Source organism: Hermetia illucens, chromosome 2, assembly GCF_905115235.1.
Source record: "Hermetia illucens chromosome 2, iHerIll2.2.curated.20191125, whole genome shotgun sequence".
Classification (NCBI taxonomy): Eukaryota; Metazoa; Arthropoda; class Insecta; order Diptera; family Stratiomyidae; genus Hermetia; species Hermetia illucens.
The window spans coordinates 119,869,279-119,891,470 of record NC_051850.1 but is presented as its reverse complement, the minus strand read 5'-3'; the positions used below and the strand labels follow the sequence as shown (position 1 = coordinate 119,891,470).

At 40.1% G+C, this 22,192-nt stretch overlaps 2 protein-coding genes across 2 annotated transcripts; one reads left to right on the top strand and one right to left on the bottom strand.

Moving 5' to 3' along the window:
* Nucleotides 1-1,641: 1,641 nt before the first annotated feature.
* On the bottom strand, nt 1,642-15,919 carry LOC119647997. Its single transcript, XM_038049383.1, has 4 exons — nt 15,602-15,919; nt 7,686-7,847; nt 7,334-7,483; nt 1,642-1,949 (listed from the first exon to the last, which is right to left on the bottom strand). Exons 1-4 carry the CDS (start codon nt 15,648-15,650, stop codon nt 1,741-1,743), a joined length of 570 nt encoding a protein of 189 aa, XP_037905311.1. The 5' UTR covers nt 15,651-15,919; the 3' UTR covers nt 1,642-1,740.
* Nucleotides 15,920-16,092: 173 nt separating this feature from the next.
* Nucleotides 16,093-20,959, top strand: LOC119647996 (2-oxoisovalerate dehydrogenase subunit beta, mitochondrial). Its single transcript, XM_038049381.1, has 4 exons — nt 16,093-16,724; nt 19,975-20,355; nt 20,417-20,509; nt 20,567-20,959. The coding sequence occupies exons 1-4, from the start codon at nt 16,314-16,316 to the stop codon at nt 20,792-20,794; spliced, it is 1,113 nt and encodes a 370-aa protein (XP_037905309.1). The 5' UTR covers nt 16,093-16,313; the 3' UTR covers nt 20,795-20,959.
* The last annotated feature ends 1,233 nt before the right edge of the window (nt 20,960-22,192 follow it).

Sequence of the window (22,192 nt, the reverse complement as noted above, 5' to 3'; positions counted from 1 at the left end):
TACAATGCTGCACGTTGAAGTTAAGGGTTACTATACACCTAAAAGAGGGGTGCAACATTTTTTCAAAGAAATACTGCGATATGGGGTACCAAATGAAAGGTCTCGATTAGTACTTTCCGATACGGGGAGTGGCGTCCCCAAGGTGCTCGAGCAAGTAGTGCTGACCCCCAGATGGCAAAATACCTGCGTCCTAGGTAGTAGCCTAAAGAAATTTTCTCGATGAACAACGAACTGCAAATTACCGATACACACCGAAACATACTAGGAGTCCCTGGAGCCGTCGACAACTTCTTGTCGACGTCGGTGGGGTACTCTGTCAAGGCGGTAGTTGCGGAATGTATCAGGAACCAACCCCTTCGGGACCCTGGTCGGATAGTGTGCATTGAATCGGTATTAGTAGCCGACGATGCCTCGAGCGAGCGCTGATCCATCCGTGAGTTCCGGGATCAACTAATCGTAGGTCAGTCCTCAGGGAACTGGGGTAGGGGCTTTGTACCTGGGAGTATACCCGTTCCTGACTATCGCGGTCTGCTCCCTTGCACACGATGCGCTGGTAAAAAGTTAAATGGCGAATACAAACAATACGAACGAGGAGATGGTGGGAATGGAGAATGCGTCGCTCACTCCAGCGCCTAGCGAAGGACTGAAATACCGACGAGACATCGGGATGCACAAGCAGAGAAGACTCGCAAATTGATGCGGCACCTGCGAAGGAGACGGCAAGCGAGACGAATGGGTATCCGCATCAATATGTTTCCAAATATAAAACCGTTATTTTACTTTTTAATGTTACCATATATTTTCTCGCATTATTTTATTTTCCAATAATTGCGGTGACCAATCTCCAATGATCCCTAATCTGGTGGCAAATAACATATACGTTACTAGCCTCAATCTAACTTCCTAATCTCACATTCATGTTGATGTTTATCTATGTCGGGGAGGAATACATCTTGTTGTAAGTTTGCGTTTGCCAAAAACGATTATCCTTTGCCTGCACATATGGTAGAAAAATCCTTTTCTTTCCAAATCCAAAATCGCATGACACATAATTCACTTCTACAGCTCTTATTGGATCATCCCCAACAGTTTAAAATTCATTTCAACATGCAATAACTCCACCGCGGTATGTGATAATTCTTGTAGTATTTGGGATTTTTGTTTTGCTAGACCTCTCTTTACTATCCGGAACTAAATCATCATTTTCACATATCCATTTCTTTTCATTAGAAATTCCGTAACTTCTAATAAATTTTGTTTTGGCGCCTGAAACTCAAATCTATAGAAAATCATGAAAATTACAAATGGGGGAGAGGCTCAGTCTCTAAGCACTTAAACCATTGTGCTCGACGTACTCGTGGTTTTACCAATTCTTCAGAATTAGATAGTGGCGCCAGAGCGCACCAAGCAAAATTTTCTTGTTTAATTTTACATTTAACGAGATGTCAATCTAAAACTCGAAAAAAAAAATACTTTTAAGCCCCCCTTTTGGATTCAAAAGGATATGAAGAAAGTGTAAATAAGATTGGGATTTACAGTTTCTCGTGAAATGGCGCAGTATGAATAAATTGAGACTTATTCTTTATTTTGTTTCTTTTCTTCCACCTTTTCATCATATAACGATTGATAAAGACACATTGATTCAAAATGTTATAAAAGTTTTATTTTCTAAAATGTCTTTTGTACAAAACTGTTATTTTCTAATATTATTTGAATGATGACTCTTAAATTAAGTACTTCTTAGTGACGAAGTAGACTCAAAACAAATCCAATGGGGATCAGTAGGAACGCAACTTTGCTAAGCAAAAATCGAGCTGTGTTGTTGCATCCGTCTGTACTGCATGTGAAAATACAGGAGCGATATTCCATTCGGTCACCTTTGTTTTGCACGTAATTGCAGTAGTTCCCCAAGTCCTTAGATGAACAGTATCGTTTCGCACCAATGCCTCCTAGATATTTTTAAAATAAAAACCGAATTTCAGAGAAAAAATCTAAAAGTTTGAATTCTAGTGCCCAATGTCCAGTGCCAATATTTCCAAAGTACCCATTTGTAACGTGCAACTTGTTAGCTCTACGTGTGATGTGATTTTGTAAAATAAAACTTCCTTAAATCTAATCCAAGCTACATAAAATTTACTTTTAACTATTTGCTGATTTGCTACATTGAAAGAGGGTTCACATCAATCTGCAGTGCTGCAATAAAATACAAACAGTGATTTATCGACACGCAAATGAACAAAGAGACATTATTTGTTGATTTGCCCGCCAAGCTGATATTATGTTTTTTGTGCTTCGGGATTTTTCTTCATTTCCTTTACTTTCAACTAGTGACACAGATAATTGATGCCATAAACTTTCATTAAAATCCCAAATTCTTGATAGTTGAATTTCTCAGACTCGTACGATTATAGGCATATAGGGAGTTATAGAAGCAGCGGATAGTTGTGCCCAAGCATATCTAATGATTATGATAATTGAAAATATCTCAACAAACTACAGTTGGTGTGAACGTTTGACTTTCAGAATTGAATAGCAATTTGCGGGTTTGGCGGGGGGTTGCGGGTTTTGTGGAATGTAGAAAAGACAGCACAAATTTATCAGACGACCCAACACAGTTCGTATGATCTCAAAAAGTGTTTCAAAACAATTTTCCCAATATTGAATTACTATATATCTTTTACGTTAAAAATTATCGTTAGCATTGAGAAGTATACACCCAAATTATTTACATAAACTTGTGGGCAAATAAAATCGAATCACTTGTCAAACGCAACTTCTTGTCAACTATACACCTACATATGTAAACAACTTTCATATGATTTAATTTATTAATATAATGGAAAATTACGAAAATTATAATTATAAAAATGATTTGGAAGGACTTTACTATCCATAGAAGAGAACGTGTGTTGCATATTTCCGTAAACATTAGATGACCCTAAACGGGAAGTCAGTGCACTGACAATGAATATCTGAATTAGAGTCTCCATAATCTCATACAAGGACCGTGGGTTGTTGGTGAGGTAGTCAGGGGCCTAAACTTCCAACATGCTGACCTGTTGGATGCCAATGGAAGCGATCGACCCCGCTCCTGCATGGTAATCTCAAAAGACTTCCAGTCTAATTTGGTTAACGACCTATATTGATGGCGACACCACATCGGCTAAGCTAACCATAAAAAGTCAACAGGGACGCTCACCACATATGCTGGGGAAGTTCGAACATCAATGCAAGAAGATCGAGACTACTGGATTATCTAGTAGGAACCGATTGGCAGATCCTTAATTTGGGCAATGAACCCACTTTCTTCAACGTGGTTAGGCGAGAGGTCATCGACATCACGGTGGCATCTTATGACATCGCGGCTCTGATCGAAGAGTGGAGAGTATCAAACGATGCTCCTTAATCGTGCTCTGAAGTGTAATTCAGGTGCTAGCTGAAGTCGCTATAAAGAGGCACAGAAGGCTCTAAAGAAGAGCATAAGATCGGCTAAACGATCATCATGGAGACGCTTTTGCGAAGAGACTAACTCTCTTGAGGCAACCTCAAAGCTGAAGCGGATTCTAGTTAAAGATCGTAGCCAGAAACTGGGTTATTTACGTTTACAGAACGGGAGGTACATAGAAAGCGATGAAGAAACGGCAAACCATTTGTTTGAAGTGCACTTCCCAGACAGCATCCAAAATCTAATCTCGGGGCCAACAGGTGCATACAGCTCTCAACCGAGAGACTGGAATCTGACATGCAAAGTAGTATCACTGGAGCGAGTAAAATGGGCATTTAACTCGTTCCATAGTCCACAAGTCTGCAGGTCCGGATGGCATCATTCCTGCGCTAGTAATAGAGGGAATGGATGCCCTAGGTCTACATATTCGGAATATATATCGCGCATGCCTAGCACATGCCTACATTTCAATTAAATGGCGTGATGTGAAGGTGTTAATCATCCCCAAACCAGGGAAACCCATCTACATAGACGCAAAAAGCTTCCGACCGATCAGTCTAACGTCCTTTCTGCTAAAAGGACTAGAAAGATTAGTAGATCGGTTAATACCGTAGGCAACACGCCTACCAAAAAGGCAAATCCACGGAGGCAGCACTCCATGAACTTACGGCAAAAATTGAAAAGGCGATGTTCGAAAAAGAATACGCCTAAATTCATGGACATCGAAGGTGCCTTCAGTTATGCCTCATTCGTGGGAAGACAGCATAGAATCGAACCGCTGCTAATCAGTTGGATCCTTCACATGCTAGAGTGGAGAAAAATCCATATATCAGTCGAAGTGTGTGAGGGGGGGGGGGGTTGTTGTTTCTCTCTCCACTGTTACGCTGTTATGGCTCTTGGTAATGGATACCTCGCTGTGGCTCCTGGAAGACAAAAAAGTCTTCGCACAAGCATTTGCGGATGACCTAGCCGTAATAATTACCGGCAAGTTTGCGGACACAGTATGCGACCGCTTGAATGCAACTCTGCATGAAATCCACAGTTGATGCCTCCGCAATGAACTCACGGTGAACGCTAGGAAGACTGGACTAGTTATGTTCACTAGGAACGTCAGGTGGAGCAGGTATACGCTACCCACCTTAGCAGGGGGGGAAATCCAGCTGGCACAAACAGTCAAGTACTTAGGAGTACATTTCGACTCCAAGTTAACATGGAAGCACCATATCCAGGAACAATATCAGAAATCCTGCAGATTGCTCTGGTGCTGCAGGAATGCGATAGGTAAGACCTGGGGACTTTCACCAAAACGGATATACTGGATGCATACATCCATAATAAAACCCATTTTGATGTATGCATGCATCGTCTGGTGGATTATTATTGTAACCTTTTGAATCAGTTGGATGTGAAAATTAATGGGAAAAGACCCGGTTTGCAGAAGGAAAAAGTAATTTTCCACCAAGCCAAGCTCACACAGCTCACAAGACCATATTCTATTCGCCAGATTTAGCTCCCTCTGACTTCTGGCTTTTCCCACACCTTGAACAAATTCTTACGTGGATATCGATTTTCATCAAATGAAGAGTTAATAATTGACACAAGGATACTTTGCAAGTCTTCCAGAAACTATTATGGGGAGGGGATCCTTAAATTAGGGAGATTACACAGAAAAATCAAATAATTTTTAATAATAATAACAATCATTGGCGCAACAATTCATATTAGATCAGGGCATTGAGGTGTGTTAGAGCACTTCATTCAAGACCGTAACAGCACACTACAGTGGACTGTAGAAGGCAATGTGGTCAGCATTGCGCTCGCCCGAGACCATTACCCTGATTTGACTCATTCACAGCTGAGTCGACTACTATTCAGGACAACAGGGTGCTGGAAGACCGCGGCGGAGTTTGGAGTTCCTCACAAAGACAAGCCGAGAGGCACACCAGTTGGCGAAAGGAGGATTTTAATTGTCAAATATCAACTAAAAAGAGGTAAACCAACAAGATAACTTGCTAAAAATAATAAATTCTAAAGTACAAAACGAAAACAAAAAATTATATCATACGCCAACTGCCCCCTTTACTTGCAAGGACCAATTCAGCACTAGCATATAAATGATCAAGCAGCAAATCGAAGAAAATCATGATAATCTCTAATCCAACTCTGATGAGGATGAAAAAAAGTAAAGGGCCATTATCCTCACTCACTAATGTGATACGTCAGTGTTTCTCAATACATTTGAAATCCTGCACAATCTAAGACAGCTCAATAAACAAAATTTATTCTAGTCCCTAAACATGAGAAGGATGTAAATATCATGATTATTGTTATGACAATCAATCAATGTAGGTTGGCAAAGCGATGAGCTTCAGCCTTTCAAGTATAATCGATAATAAAGCGACCTCGTTGGAGAATCTTGGGTACAAATCAAAAGAAAAAATATAACGCCGTTCCCTTCATTTAGTTGAGTGCAAATACCAATATTTCGGGAACTATTTATTTTCTTCATTAGCGCTGAATCACAATATCGATAGCGATGTATGATTGTAAGGTTATAGCAAGTATGCTTCGGATGCTGCTTGGTGACTTTTCATCGACATCAGCCATCAGACATCATTTCATAATTCCAGGATCCTTCTCACCGTGTGGGAACTACGCAGTCACAAAATCATCGTATGGCGTTTTAAGTTAGAAAATGGAAATTATTATTATCTTTTACCGACGAAACGCATGATATAAGCATATTCTCGCCAAGGAGGCAGAATTCGATTGTACCAAAAAATGGTGAGATTGCGGCCAGCGATATTACCTTGCGAAGCCTTTAAAATCTATTCCAATCTACGTATAAGCATAAGATGAAAAAATATACTCTAAGAATGTAAGCTGCAATTATAGGGAATCCAATCGGAAGAACTTTTCACTCTAGAGCAAATTGCGAAAACTCTGCTCATAGCCAAATTATTTATCACAAAAAGCTATAGAACACCGAAATATCCAAAGATTCGAACATATGAGGCGTGATCAAAAAATAACGAGAACTTTTGAATTTCGCTAACTTTATAAATTCAATTTTCAGTATTTTTTTGCACGTGTGTGTATGTATGCCATTGCTGCCATTGGTAACGCGGAAAAGTGAGGCAATTGAGGAAATTGCTGAATGAAATGTCAAGGATTCAAATATCTTGAAATCATTGTGATAAATAACGGCCGAAGCGTCGCAATGAAAGCTACCCAAAGAAACAAAACTGACAAAGTGGATAAATTTGATCTAATGTGAAGGTTGCTCTCACAATTTTCTCCGATTTGAACGATGCAGTGCATGATAAGTTCCTACTTTATGGTTGCACTAGCAATCCGGATACTACTTGAAAGTTACATTCAAAAGAAAACACCCAGACTTATAGTAAAACTACTCGGAGCAATTGAAAATGAATAAAATGAAGGAGCATCCCCGAATTAATCACAGGAAACTTTTTCTGAGTCCTGCCATTAAAAACAGAAAAAGAATATATCTATGCAGAATTGAAAAAAATTCTAGTGTATCCTACTCTCACTCCGGTGAACATTTATACGAGCTCAAAGTGGACATAACGCATGTTGGGTAGTCTAAACTTCACATTTGTCTGGAGTTTTTCATTTGCAATAATAAATTTTCAATTATTTTTGATGCAACTTTAACAAAATCAATACCAACGAAAACCAAATAGTTAATTTTTTGATTGGGCGGAATGGAAATATACGCCTAAGTTGCACAATGATTCGATTTTTTTGCACGTCTGTGTATGTATAATAAAAAAACTAAATACTCATACGAGATTATAAGCATTGATGTGAACCCAATTGAAAGCTTTCAACAAATTACTGTAAATTATTCTAATTATTAGTAACCGTTTAGAGCCGTTGATTTGATGCAATATTGTGCATCATATACATGGTCACATGGTTGTGGTTCTAATGGTGACCCGGGCATGTTGATTAGTACATCTGAACATTCCATAGTTTCGGCCGCCGAACACTGATAGCAGTTAATACTAAAGGCTATTAAAAAGAAAGGTTAGTCAAAATGAGATTAATAATGTGATTAGTCGTTTTTCAAGTTTTCTTAGATTTCATCAAGTTAGACAATAATGCAATCTGTTTGTTAATAGTATTAGATTTGGGGGTGTGTCCGTGTCCCTGTTAGCTTACATAATACCGTTCCCACCTTAAGAGGCTAAAGATTGAAACGTTTGACTCGTACCTTCGAAGCGACCAATATGCTTAATGCAATATTGAGCGCCATGAACTGACGAGCATTCTTGTGGCTCGATATCGGGGGTATCAAATCGTTCAAACCATTCCCCACATTGGAATGGAGTCGTTGTGTCTGTGGCATTACAAACGTAACATCTTATCGATTGAGCTATGAAGAAATCTTATTTTATTACTGAATTTTGAAAAATTTAAACATTTATTTTCGACTGTTTTTTTTCGGAATCATATATCATGAATCATATAAATTTCATCAAATGGTCAGCGAAAAAAAATAATTGAAGGAAATCGACATTCGATATTATAAAATCAGAATTATATAGTAAATATGGGTAGAAGGATATCGGCTTGTACTCTACCTTCATGTTGCAGATAGAATCTATATTGAGAGAAACAATTCTCGCTTGCGAATCCATGTAACTAAGCAACCAGCTAGATACAATAGATACATACATAAATACAATAGGAAATTGATAAAATATCATTCCCATATTATTCGGATCGCCGCCTTTCACGTTCCAGTTTGGCTCCAAGCTGGAAAATTTCTATATCAAACGCGGCAGATGCACTAACACCATCACAAAAAGCGGAACCAATCCTAATGATGATGCGCAGAACGCAACTGCGATCCTAACTGAAAAGCCCCACCTACCGGACGCTATATTTTTTGTCCCGCAAAACTTGAAGGCTTGCCTAGGCAGTTTCACCTCCTGTGTGTAGTCTTCTTGGTGCTTAGATTCTCTAAAGTTGACACAATGAAGTCGAGGAATTTGACATTACATTCTTTCTTCCGATCTACTTGGACTTCTTTCAATGTAGTTCTACTGACTTCAAAGAAAAACTGGGAAAATCACCCAAATCAATTTCTCAATCAGCAACCACAAATTTATTTTATTTTCACACCATACCAATAGTCCAGGTTCAAAAGAAGATTTCTACTTTTACATAGGATTGTACATGCGTCAACCGCAATACTATAAAGAACACTCCCATTAGATTTCATCGTGTGGGTGTTCAGCCAGAGGATTTTCACGTTTAAACCGTCTCTACGCCTGAACCAACACCGCTTAGTTACTGTATATTTGATATTCCCATTTAAAAAGGTTTCCTACTAATTGGACGCCCGTTGGTTACACGATCACTTATAGAATTTACCAATTTCATCGATTTTTGACGTGTTTCATGTCCTTTGCAGAGCAAGATGCTTTTGACCAATCGGACAATTGTCTTTAGTAAAACTTGGAAGTTTAACATGGAAAGTTCCAGTGGCAAAATTTGGTGGATAAATGGCAATGAAAATTAAAAAAATATAATTTTGCTAATATAATGGAGAAATGACTTAATTTTATGTTAGATGTATCATATATGCAAAATAAGGGTGTAAATAACTTCTCTAATTGGCAACAGAATCATTTGACACTGAGAAATTTTGCTGCAGATTTGACAATGGTATTATTGGCAAAATTGTAGTAAAAGGTATCACAATACAATTTTAATTTAAATAGAAACCTCCGGATGTATTGTTAATTTTGTTTTTTATTTCTTATCAACCTTTCGATACGTAAACATTAAAATTAGCAGTACATTCGGAAGTTCTACTCAAAAAAATTATAATAATTCGAAATTACGTCTTTCACGTGAATTTATTGCATTGTAAGACACCATTGAATGTCGGCATTGCAATAAATGCAATGATCTGAAATATTAGGGGCACAAATGCACCAGGGAGTATTCTTGCCAAATTCCGACAGTATTCAAAAAATAGGATGCGTTTCAGGAAAAACCGGATTTCATTCGATTATCAAACTGAGCGTGGTTGTTAATAAGGGACCATTTTAATTGTTCTATTTTTAATTAAACAAAAAATATTCGGAAAACAGTATCGAAATTGACATGTTTTCATACAATTTTTTGTATCAACTCGAAACACTATCTTATTGGAATGGCACTCTGGCATCGAATAAAAACACTGCCTAGAATTCCCTCTGACAGTCAGGTGAGAGTTAACACTGCCATCCATAACACAGCCCTCCGTAACACCTACATAAACGGGAAATGCACGCCGCAATTACTGCAGTCAACAGAGATTCTGGAGATGAAGTATCGACAAATGACGTTCACGATCACCTGAAAAACGTTGTCATTGGTACAGTCGGAACGACTGGTTTGACGATGAATATAAGCTAGTAAGGAACTAAATAATGCTGCAAATCGAATAATGTTGCATTCTTAAAGAACGCGGGCACGCGTGAAGAAGCGACTTCATAGACGGAAAAAGGGAGCCTCGGAGAACCAATATGCCAGCAGGATGAAGCCTTATATATCTCGATGCACATCCTCCCGAGACAAAGAGACAAATCTGATTTCCAACAGAATTGGCATATTGGAGCGATGAGCTAAGTATTTTGATGAACTGCTCAACAACCAGAATATCGGCGAGTTGAAGACGGCGGATAAATACAGCACTGGCGAGGAGATGCCCTATCGTGCACTCTTTTTAACCTGGTCCTGGAAAAAGTGATCGGTGACGCTGAGATAGATGCGAGATAGACGATCCTCTTTAAGTCCACCCAAACACTGGCCTATACTAGAACGACCCGAGATGTACAAACTACCTTCATCCAGATCGAGCAGGCGGCGCGAGATCTTGGGCTGCACATCAATGAAGGCAAGACGAAATATATGGTGGGAACGTCGGCACCAAAAATTAGTCAACCAACAACATCAACTCGCACTGGTAAAACGGGAAAAATGAAGATAGGAGACTACAATTTTGAGACCGTTGATAATTTCTCCTATCCAGGGTCGAAAATCACAACCGATAACAGCTACGAAGATGAAATCCGCGCACGGTTGTTGGCAGCTAACAGAGTCTATTTCAGCTTACAGCTGGAAACGTCTCGCCATAAAGTTAAAGCTCTTACTGTACAAGACTATGATCTTGCCAGTCCTCATGTATTCCTCGGAGACTTGCGTTCGTAGTAAAAAAAACTCTTAGCCGCATTCCAAGAATTTTTGCCTTCTACAAGAGGGTGGACGATTCCGTAGCTTATGTAATGACGAAATCTATGAGCGATACAATGACCGTCAGGTTGTGGACAAAATCCGGCTCAATAGATTGCGGTGGGTGGGTTATTTAATTCGTATGGATGAGGAGGGCAATATCTATGATAGAAAAAAAAGACGGGGCAGACCCTACCTAAGAGGGAGCGCTGGCAATATCGAATTGGTGGTCCTAGGCGCAAAACCGGGATGTCTGGAGTTCCTTACTAAGGCAAGCATAGACCGCTGTTGCGTGTTTCAAAAGCTCACTTGCGAATGTACTATTTGTATGAGCTATTATAGTGAAACGAAAGCAGTACCACCAAATGTGAACGTACTTCTGAGCTCAATTAAGGTCAACTCATTGACATCAACTTTCGCACCCTAAATAGTTTGCCACGTCTGCGTGCCGTAATCGTATCTCTAAAAATGTTCCCAGTGTCCGAACATGCCGACCACTCGGGGTAAAATTTAGAGCGAATTCGTTTCTAACGTAAATATGACCGATAGGCTAAAACGCACTAAAAACACTTTTCTTGGAGCAGCTTTCAGACTATGTCAGTAGCATTTTGCTGATAAGGGAGGTCGTCGCTTATCTATCAAAGTTAGTCTTGGATGCTGACAAAAGCATGGACATAAGAAAAAAGAAAACTGTATCTGTATTACTAGGAGCACAAACGATGATCAATGTTCGTTCAATATATCTAGTATACAAAAAATATCTACTGGCTTCGAAGAAGTTGCGACGCATAAGTCGACAATGTTGATCTCGTGGCAGAACTAAAAGTTGGAACCGAAGGACAGCTATAAAAATTGTATTTCACGGTCGATTTGCCAAAAAAGGTAAAAATAATCCCCAACTTTGCAACATATTGCAACGGCAAAGCAAAACTAGTTAAATCAACGTGCGCAACAACACGTCCGCGGCAATTTTAAAAACTATCGATCTATTTACTACAAAAAACAGGTTGCATATTCCTCGTCTATAATACAACAAGTTTCAAATTCTTTGCCGGATCAAAAATCTAACGATAGAATTTGTATTGAGTCGAAGGTGCATACGGTCGTTTACTATCACAAAAGTAAAGCAGGCTACTCATTTTCGAAATTAAGATTAATTAGCTAAAATAGGAAACCACATGAAGAAGCCAAGCTGGCAATTTTTCCTCCATTCAACTGGTATCCGAGTTTTGAAGCGTCATTGCTCTCGCTGAAAAAAGACATCCCATCACATCCAGCGCTTTATATTAACAGCAGGACGACCAGTCGGAAAATACGCTCCTTATGATAGAGTAAAAGCAACAAAACAGGAATTATATCACATGATCCGAAGAGATATTTGTGAATCATACACAAACAAATCGGCATTGCTCCTGAGACATGGTTAAGAAGAAGAATGGAGAATAGCAACTTTGTAGGGACTGCCGCCGTCTGGACAAATAACGAAGAGTTTGGAGCAATATACTTAGTAAGATCCCAGTAAAATAAAAATAAAATGTTGAGATCAGGAAAAAGTCCAGTTGAAGCTACTCCACTATGCCAAATCCTACCTGATTTCTCTTGATGACAGGTCCCACGACAGATCTTTCTCGGTATCTACGATCTGTAGGAAACTTGATGATGCGGTGCGTAGAACTGTGACTTAGAGCGCGGTAAAAATAGCTATAAACTTCTCTTTCGTATCCCATGCAGTCTACATGGTTTCGGCGTTCCCATCTCTGAGAGTTTCCATGACACTATTAACCAAGTCGAGCGATTCAATGATTATCTGAGCTGATCGGATAATTCGTAGGTGGTCTACGTACGCAAACAGGTCGACTGGATGACGAGAAACATAGTTTCTGGCAACAAGTCGAGATAAAGACCTGTAACGTGCCTGCCGATGATCATGTTGCCATTTCGGGTGATCTTTATGGTCAACTCGGCGCAAAGCAAACGACAATCGGTGCCCGTAGAAACTTTGATATATGCAATGAGAATGGCGAGCGTGTCGTCAATTTTGTGAACACATCCTTGTACTTGTTGTCGACTTATTAAATGGTTGCCTCATTTCCCATACATCTTAAAAAACGTAGCCATTTTCTCATCGTGACTGACAGCAAAACCTCTCCTTACGGGACCAGTGCACCTTGACCTCGTTAAAGCAACGAAAGTGCGCCCCGATTTAATCTGGATTAATTTCGCGAGAAAATAGAAGAAATCTCACACATGCGACTGTCGATTAGTTGAAGCATGAATTCCAACCAAAAATCAATCTATAAAACGGCCCATTCAAACCTCGAGGGTGGTGAACGGTTCATAATCCGAGATACTTGACTTTGCAATGACATTGTCCAAATGAAAGTCTATGAGGAGAAGCGGTTTAATCACGCGTTTTTCGTCAATAAAATGCTAGCTAATTGGCAAATTTAAAAGAATACGAAGGGCAAACCAAAATAGCGATAGATGCTACCGGAGCGACCAATTACAAAGATTTTTTTAAAATGGATAGAATGGGCACTCAGGCAGGCAAGAAACGCAACACTAACGCACACATGATATCGAACATTTCTGTTGCATTAACGACGAGAATGGTGCATTGCTTACCCACCAATGACGCGGCCGACAAATGGCTGGGACACTTCGAACAAATTTCAATGGAAGAATTTGTTCATCCTTCACTTTCACAAGCAACTATGTATAAAAGTTGATGAAGCAATTAAACGAATGAAATCCTGGAATACAACAGGACCGTACGACATCTCGATTGAGCTTTGGAACGCGAAAAGCTGGGACACAACACTTTGCTTGCTATCGCGCCATATAGGAAGAGAACGGCAATCCAGCAAAATGTTAAAATTGCCGTCTTAGACGCATACTTGACAACCGCATTGACGATATCGCCCCCTATTAACACTGATCTAGATGATCAGGTCCCACAGAGAGCTACTTGGACAGCACCTACTCTCGTGCGCTGGATTAAATTGCTCCATCGCAATCCGAAGAGTACAATTCAGCAGCGATGCAAGTATGGTGAAACTATAATATTTCGAATCTCTGACGGTATTCATCAAGGGTTCGCCTTCTCACCACGCTTCTTTGCTTTTGTCGTGGACACTATCACAACGGACATCCAACGTTCAGCGGCCTACACACTGCTCTATGCTGATGAGGTTTTTGTAGCGGCTCACAAAAAAGTTGATCTTAAGTAACTTTTAAAAAATGGAATGAATACCTCATACACCATGCCTCCCTGCTCCCATAACAACAATCACGGTCTTGGGAGTTTGTGGCATCAAAACTCGCACCAACGCGCTAATTGGGCTCCTCGGGGCGGCCCCTGATACCTACCTACCTACCTTATACACCACAGTCTACGGCCGAATATAATAATGAATAATGAAACAGAGTTTTCGACGGCAGTCCCTACTCAAACAGGGACCGTCACGGTCAATGTGCGACCTGCTCAGAGCTGCACTGGCATCCTTTGCGATCGCCCCACCAACGAGAAACGTGGCGAATCTAATCTGGAGGGGCCGACCCTACTAGCGATTTGGAAAAAGGCTAAAGAATGAGATGATTTTGCTGTAAAAGGCAACAAATGCCCATATCAATCGTAAATTTGGAAAGAACAGATCTGCATGCATTATAGAATGAGGACTATATCGATATTTTTAAACACACGTAGTTTTACACACGTTGGGGAAGACTTAGACGAAAGAAAAAGATTTAATATGAATTTAAGGAACGAGACAAACGTTGATGATACTTGCTTGCTCTTTCATTGAGACATGGACTGAGTCAAAAGGCTCTGTATTTAGAGGAGGCAAAGATAGCGAAAAATAAATATCAACAAAACTAAAAGCCATCAATGTGGGTGTAATCATACCTGCATTAATGGGCGAATGTCAAAAGAGTCGAACAGTTCCTATATGTAGACAGCGTTGTTTATATTGATGGCCGTATTGAGCTCAGCAGGCGCATTAACAGCGCTAAATCCAGCTTCGCTGTTTTGTTAAAATCAAATAAAATGCATTTATCAACACGAAAATATCTAGTTGAATTTCTTTCACGACAATGGACTAACTGTGGTATTGGAGCAGAACGTGGAAATTGATCGCCACTATCATTCGAAAGTTCCAGGTTTTCATAAACTCGTGTCCATGGCTTTTATCTTGATATTTGAGGCAATATCAAAGAAAGAAATACGCCCGTGGAATGGCAGTGGGTTGGTTACACTTCCAGGAAGGGCGATAATTGCATCGCGGACCATGTTTTATAGTGGAACTCCCCGTTTTTAAACACACAATGGTGAAAGAGAGTGTAAATTTCCCAGAAAGTCTTAAGGGAGTTGAAATACATTCCGAGAACGTGTTTATAGCCAGGACCGTAGAGAGAAAATCCGGGCCTTGGATGGAAATCATGCCGAAAAAGAAGCCCCGGATGAAAATCTGTGGGCCCTCCATTATTCCTATTTTCATTGACATTTATATTCCGGTCCCTCCCGAGAAAATTCCGGACTCGAAGGAAATCCCCCTCGCAAGGCCCGTTTACAGCAAATACCCGAATTGCTTAAAAACCTGCACGGGAAACATTTAATTAGACATTCTAGCTCTCGTAATATCCACCGGACCAAGCCCTTTCAGACTATCATTTTTATTTTGGGAAAGAACAGTTATTGTATCGCTTGCTATGTCATTCGCATTTTAACAAGACTCTTCATAATTTGGGAGAGGTGTAGACTTCTTGGGAGGTTCCATTTTGGAGATATGTTCAAATATTGGCTGTTATTGTACGCATTCTTCTTCTTGAACAGGACACCGTCTGGTCTCCATGGAAACACGTAGCAAATCAAATTAGAAGTTGTGGAAGCGGATACTTTACCTGATTTAAGGAGAGCAAATAAAGCGATCAAACAAATAAATCCACGCATAATGAAGCCGTGAATGATTCAAAAGATGAGAACTTTTAGGGCGTGTACTTCGCTGGGTGGGTTCTGCAGAACGACCAAAATAGGAAGGATTTGGATATGAAGTGAAGAAAATATCACGAGTCTATTGTTTCATTTATTATCATATCATTCGTTGAGCAAAACTTTAACACGGATCAAAGCATGGAGCAAAAACACAAAACACTGGATATCAGCAACGGCACTATACGGGAAGACAGATGCAAGTGATTCAATGTGTCACTGTGACATTACAGCGTGACCCTCAAGTTGCGCAAACCCTCCATAGAGAGCATTGCCATATCAATTGGTGAGATAGGTTTGTTTATTCAAAATGTTTATTCTAGCATTTGGTTTATTCGAAAGAATTAAAACCTTAGCTGATATTTATTGTTTCTCTCCTAGCAAGAGAAACATTTCCCAAAAAGTATTATAATCTGAATTACTCGCTATCATGTTTGTTTGAAATTCGCACGTTTCTTATCACGTTATCAACACATCAGCTGGTCAAAATGATCTTGAAATTGATCAATCACAACTTTGACGTCATGGTCATTCGTATTTTTAAGCCAACTCTCGAATAGGTTAAGTCTCCCAATTAAAAGTTCTGTCCTCCTCGTTCAATTGAAGTTTAATTTCCTTAAAACCATGGCAAACATTATTCCAACAATGATAAGAAAGTTTGCAAATCCTAAGGTGATTTCCTCGCTCCCAGCAGCCACAGTGGCTAGAAGAACTCACTTCACGTATGTTGCCGATAAGGAAGCACCCGTGGATGGGCCTACGACGAAAATGAATATGTTCCAGGCTATCAACAATGGATTGGATTTAGCCTTGGAAGTGGATCAATCAGCCTTGCTGTTTGGCGAAGATGTTGCCTTCGGAGGAGTCTTTCGGTGTTCCATTAATTTGCAGAAAAAATACGGCGCGGATCGAGTGTTTAACACGCCACTTTGTGAACAAGGAATTGCAGGATTCGCTATTGGTGTAGCGAATGCTGGAGCAACAGCTATCGCCGAGATACAGTTCGCTGATTATATAATGCCTGCATTCGACCAAGTAAGTAGAAATCAATAATGCCCTTATGGGCCTATACGTGATTGTAATGGTTAGACACAAACTCGCTTCCAGGTCTAGATTACAGTTGAATTGTTGCGCTTTCAAGGATTACTATGATCAAGGACGTTGTCTTTTGGCTTTATATAAATCTTACAATAAGTTCTCTACATGCAATGATACTCTGTTTATGTAGAATTGGCTTACTGTAGAATTTGTTCTCAACTATTCTGCGTACTCTAGGACGACATAATTACCTGTCATTTTCATTATAGAGGGAATCACCGCTATTTTTTAAAGTAAATTCATCCGACAAAGTTTTTATCTTGTGATGTCTTTAAATATCAGTGGCTTTACGGGTCTCTCGCAACTCCAGCGAAATGTTTCGCTCCGGAGATATGGTGGAAGAGTTTACTTTTATTTTGTAACACGTTTCGGATCCCAAGTATTTTGTTCCGAAATCAGTTGGTTAGTGGGTTTTAAGGTCTATTCCAGTGCAAGTCCTTTTAGTCTTGATAAGACTTGATTGTAATTTTCTTCTAGATATTGGATAGGAATACCACTAACAACTGCTTTCGATTCGAAGCGTTGGCGTTTTAAAATAAACGTAGAAACTCAACTTAAATAATTTTATTAATATAAAGTTAATGAATAGTTAGCGAGACTCTCTCAGAGTTCAAGAATAATTAGCGAGACTCATTAATTCAAATTGAAAATGTCAAATCCCCTTTTTAACTTCAATTATTTTTCTCGACAAATCAAGGCCTACTCCGCCACGGAGAACACCGGTGGTGGCAAATGTCAATCGAATTAACCCTGCTGGTTTCAGCGACTAAACTCCGAACTGCGTTCCCCATCATTTGACGAAGCGAACGCGACGTTGATTACCTCGGAGACACGTGACAAAGCGTCAGCAACTATGTTGTCTTTGCCGGACACGTGCTGTATGTCTGACAGGAACTGGCTTATAAAGCTCAGGTGTCGAAGCTAATGAGGGGACGCTTTGTCGGGCTTTTGTCTCAAAGCGGCTTATGGTCCGTGAACACTGTGAACGACCTACCTACTATGGAGAAGCTGAAGTATTTAATGCTCAAGTACGCGGCGAGCAGTTCTCGATTGTAGGTGCTGTAGTTCCGTTGAGCGGGGTTTAACTGTCTGGAGAAGAAGCTCAACGGCTGCCAGACTTGATTCACCTTTTGGTGAAGAGCAGCACCTACTGCGATGTCGAGGGGGATCAACAAAAACGGCTAGGGGTGCATCTTGTCGAGGAAATGCCAAGAATGTAGCATCAGCCAGTTGTTGTCGGGATTTATCAAACGCGCGAACAGTCTCCTCAGACCACACAATTTCTCGTGTGTCCTTTGTTTTGGGGCCAAACAAATGCGCATTCAAAACGGACTGGTGTTGGGCGGCCTTGGGCAGAAAACGACGATAGAAGTTCAGCATGCCCAAGAAGCTCCGCAAATCCTTTACAGTTTTCGGACCCGGGAACCTTGTGATTGCTTGCACCTTGTCTGGGTCGGGCTGTATTCCGTCAAGGAATGAAGTGGCCGGGGAATCTCACCTGTGTCTGGAGAAACTTGCATTTATCAACGTTTAGGACTAAACCGGTCTCAAGGAGACAATGCACTCGAGATGGGCTAAGTGCTCAGACTCTGAGGAAGAAGCGACCTAAACATCATCTAAGTAAGACAGAAGTCGAAGTTTCGCAGGACTGAGTGAATGAACCTTTGAAAGGTTTGCGCCGCATTGCACAACCTGAAAGTCATCCGTGTAAACTCGAAGAGTCCAAAGGGTGTGTATATTGCCGTATTTGGAATGTCCTCAGGAGCTACAGAGATTTGGTGATACGCCTTGGTTAAATCCAACGTCGAAAAGATGCGGCAGTTTGCGAGATGATGCGCAAAGTCGTGGATGAGCGGAATAGGATATCGATCTGGAACAGTCTGTGCGTTTAGCCTTATGTAATCCCCACAGGGGCGCCATTCGCCATTTGGCTTAGGGACCATATGGAGTGGGGAAGACCAACAGTTGTCCGAAGATCTGCAGATACCCTATTGCATAAGTTGTTCGAACTCTTTCCGTGCAATAGCCAGCTTCTGGGGTGGTAGGGGACGCACCTTTGAGACGATCGGGGAAAGTGGGGAAGCTGACATCCGCCACGATGAATCGCCACGGGAACGCCCTACGCAAGCCAAGACTCACGTCCACTTGCCTGTACCCGTAGGTGTTAATACGCGAGGAACCCAAAGGAGGGTGACCTTGACGGTACGCTCAGACTGCTAAGCCGACATGCAGAAACTGCATGTCGCCACTGAGTACAAGACCTTAATGGCCGTCGGCTCTTGGTCTGAATGGCTATGTTACGTAATAATCCTACACTGATTACATTTTCCTTCTTTTGGATCATGGAGAAACAGTGTTGGTAGTTTAGATCTCCGACCCGCCTGTCTTTCATCGATTTCGGGATGTTTTTGGCAGTATCAATAGAGAGAAGTATAACTGATAAGCTAGATACCAACAAAATCAAAGTTTTTAGTCATCACACTTTACTTATCTCTTACTGTAATGGGCAGAATCGAGAATATTAAATGTTTCGTATACATTGCAGCTGTTGTTTTTATCAAGTTATAATTGTTAGACCAAATTCTGACAGAAATCATCTTTTCAACTAATATTTAGATCGTTAATTACGAGCACAATATTTTCTTTAGAAGACCCTTCTTCTGATTGTATTGTTTTGCTCGTAAAAGGCATTATATTTTTCCACTGGGTTTCAGCGCTGTGTTTTCATAATTCTCAATTTGGATCGAAATGTCGCAGACGAAATCCTATCTGATGCTGCTGCCAATGCAAAAAATCAACACCAGATTTATTTTTGCGTCAAAAATAATTACTAGAGTGTATGACGAAGTATGCTGTGCTGATGGAAAATTAAGAGGGAGAAATGGTCCTCGAAGACTTGAAAACTACGTTCAATCTTAAAATATCCAAATATCATCGTTAAAATTTACCCCCAAGTTAAATTTAAATTTAACAATTATAAATTTGCTATTTCTCGGTCATAGTTAACTAAAAATTACCAGAGCGTATTACATGTCCAAATATCAGCGATGATGATGAGAATATGAAATTACCGATTTTTACCTAAGTTTGCTTTTATACCATTGGATGTTTGTAAAATTTAATTAGCTTTTCTAGAAAAATATCGTTAACATAGAGTATAAAAGCGAATTATTAAACTGATCTGCAGATTGTCAATGAAGCAGCAAAAATGCGTTATCGAAGCGGAAACCTTTTCGATTGTGGCTCATTAACCATTCGTGCTCCGTGTGGAGCAGTCGGCCATGGTGCCTTGTACCATTCGCAAAGTCCAGAAGCATATTTTGCACATACTCCTGGATTGAAAATCGTCATTCCACGTGGTCCTAATAAAGCTAAAGGGTTGCTGCTGGCATGCATCAAGGAAAAGGATCCATGTTTAATATTCGAACCGAAAACTTTATATCGTGCTGCAGTTGAAGAGGTTCCCGTTGCACCTTATGAATGCCAAATAGGAAAAGCTGACATTCTACGTTCGGGAGCGGATGTAACTTTGGTTGGATGGGGAACTCAAGTGCATGTTTTACTAGAGGTAATGTACACATCAAAGCCTTTTATTTAAGATATAGATTGACGTGAGAATATGTTTATAGACCGCTGATATGGCTAAGAAAGAACTTGGAGTTAATGCTGAAGTCATTGATTTAGTATCAATTCTACCTTGGGATAAAGAAACAATCTGTAACGTAAGTATTGCCCTATCACTTTTACTCATATCGGTAGCTAACCATTGTAAACTTCAGTCTGTGAAGAAAACTGGTCGTGTTATCATCGCCCATGAAGCTCCGAAAACATCCGGATTCGGAGCAGAATTAGCTGCTACTATACAAGAGGCTTGCTTTTTACACTTGGAGGCGCCAGTGCAACGTGTAACAGGATGGGACACACCATTCCCTCATGTGTATGAGCCATTTTACTTGCCTGATAAATATCGCTGCTTGGATGCCATTAAGAAAGTAATCAAATACTAGAGAAGACCTTTTGGAAATTGTGACAAGGAACGTAACGGATGCATTTATTTTGAATAATTTTAAACTTATGAAACTTTATTAAATGGGTAAAGCAATATTTTTTCTCAATGTATATATTTTTCCTAGGAGACGGCCATAGCCCGCATTACAAATAATAAAATAAAAAGATTCAATCAATCAAAATTGAGTTTGATTTCATGTTACTTACTATATCTATCACTAACTAGGTAAAGTTATCAATTAGCTGGATTGAAAAGGTTTCTGGCAAGCCAATCGACATATTAACCAAATCGTTTTAATCACTGCATGCATTCAGGTTTCATCTTATACTAAAGTTACTCTTTTTTGTTTGGAAATTGATTAAGACTAGAGAGTATATGTATATAGATAGAAGGTTAGTAATATTACCTTACAAGCCACTTCATATATCAACTATGAGAAAAATGACCTTCGCTTGAAACGCAGCGTCATAGTGTAGCTTCAGGGTTGTACCAACAACAACGGATTAGTACTTTCTATGTTTGAATGATGAAAGATGAACTCAACACAACAAATGGACTTTGAAACAGTCTTACATTGATCCATTCTCAACGTGGATCAGTATAGAAGAAACCAGGTCAATCCTTATTATTTACAACTTATTTCTCATCGACGTTTCAAAATATACGGATGCTACTGATCACTAAATGGGGCATAGCGCGGTAACTATGCACACACACCATCCTTGCCGGTTCGCTGAAGTATGTAAGAAGCTGCCGAATTACGTTTAGCTTGGATCCTCCCAATATTAGAAAAAACGAAAGCAGGCATTATGAAAAACAACAATGTATAACTTTGTAACGACTCGGATAAAGTAAGCCAACTATGGATTACATTGATTATGACAGAACTGTAGACGAGTTTCCTGCAACATATTCGCACATATTTGCACTTAGTTGATAGTAGCGATGTAGTTCCAACATCATAGTACATTTTTATCAAGCAGGACGGGCCCCGGTTCTGTCGAGAAATGGGCAAGGTTTCTTAACGCATGGACGGCGTCAGGACGTAAGCAAGTTAGTCCGAACACAACGAACAAAGCAAATACGTGTCTGCACGCTAAATGTTAGTACCCTACTCAAATGCCTGATTTGGATGCAATTTCGAGGCTTTTAAATAATGCCCATCTAGCGAATTAAGCCACCACTGTTTCGGCTGGCCTTTTGGTCGCTTACCATTGAGTTCGATGTTCAGAGCAATCTTGGCAAGTGAATTCTCGTTAACGCGAATTACGTGCCCATACCATCGAAGACGCCTTCTTCGAAGTTTCTTCACGATCGGTGCAACCTGATATCGATCGCGGATATCCTCATTTCGGATGTAATCAAAACGTGTCACGCCATCAGTCCAATGCAACAT

Excerpts from the sequence above, each read along its gene's own strand:
- LOC119647997 (XM_038049383.1), bottom strand. The coding sequence starts at position 15,650 with ATGCGTGGATTTATTTGTTTGATCGCTTTATTTGCTCTCCTTAAATCA. Across the intron at positions 7,484-7,685 it reads GCATATTGGTCGCTTCGAAG|CCTTTAGTATTAACTGCTAT; the intron begins GTACGAGTCAAA and ends TCTTTTTAATAG. Across the intron at positions 1,950-7,333 it reads CAAATCAACGGCTCTAAACG|GAGGCATTGGTGCGAAACGA; the intron begins GTTACTAATAAT and ends AAAAATATCTAG.
- LOC119647996 (XM_038049381.1), top strand. The coding sequence starts at position 16,314 with ATGGCAAACATTATTCCAACAATGATAAGAAAGTTTGCAAATCCTAAG. Across the intron at positions 20,356-20,416 it reads AAGTGCATGTTTTACTAGAG|ACCGCTGATATGGCTAAGAA; the intron begins GTAATGTACACA and ends ATATGTTTATAG. Across the intron at positions 20,510-20,566 it reads ATAAAGAAACAATCTGTAAC|TCTGTGAAGAAAACTGGTCG; the intron begins GTAAGTATTGCC and ends TGTAAACTTCAG.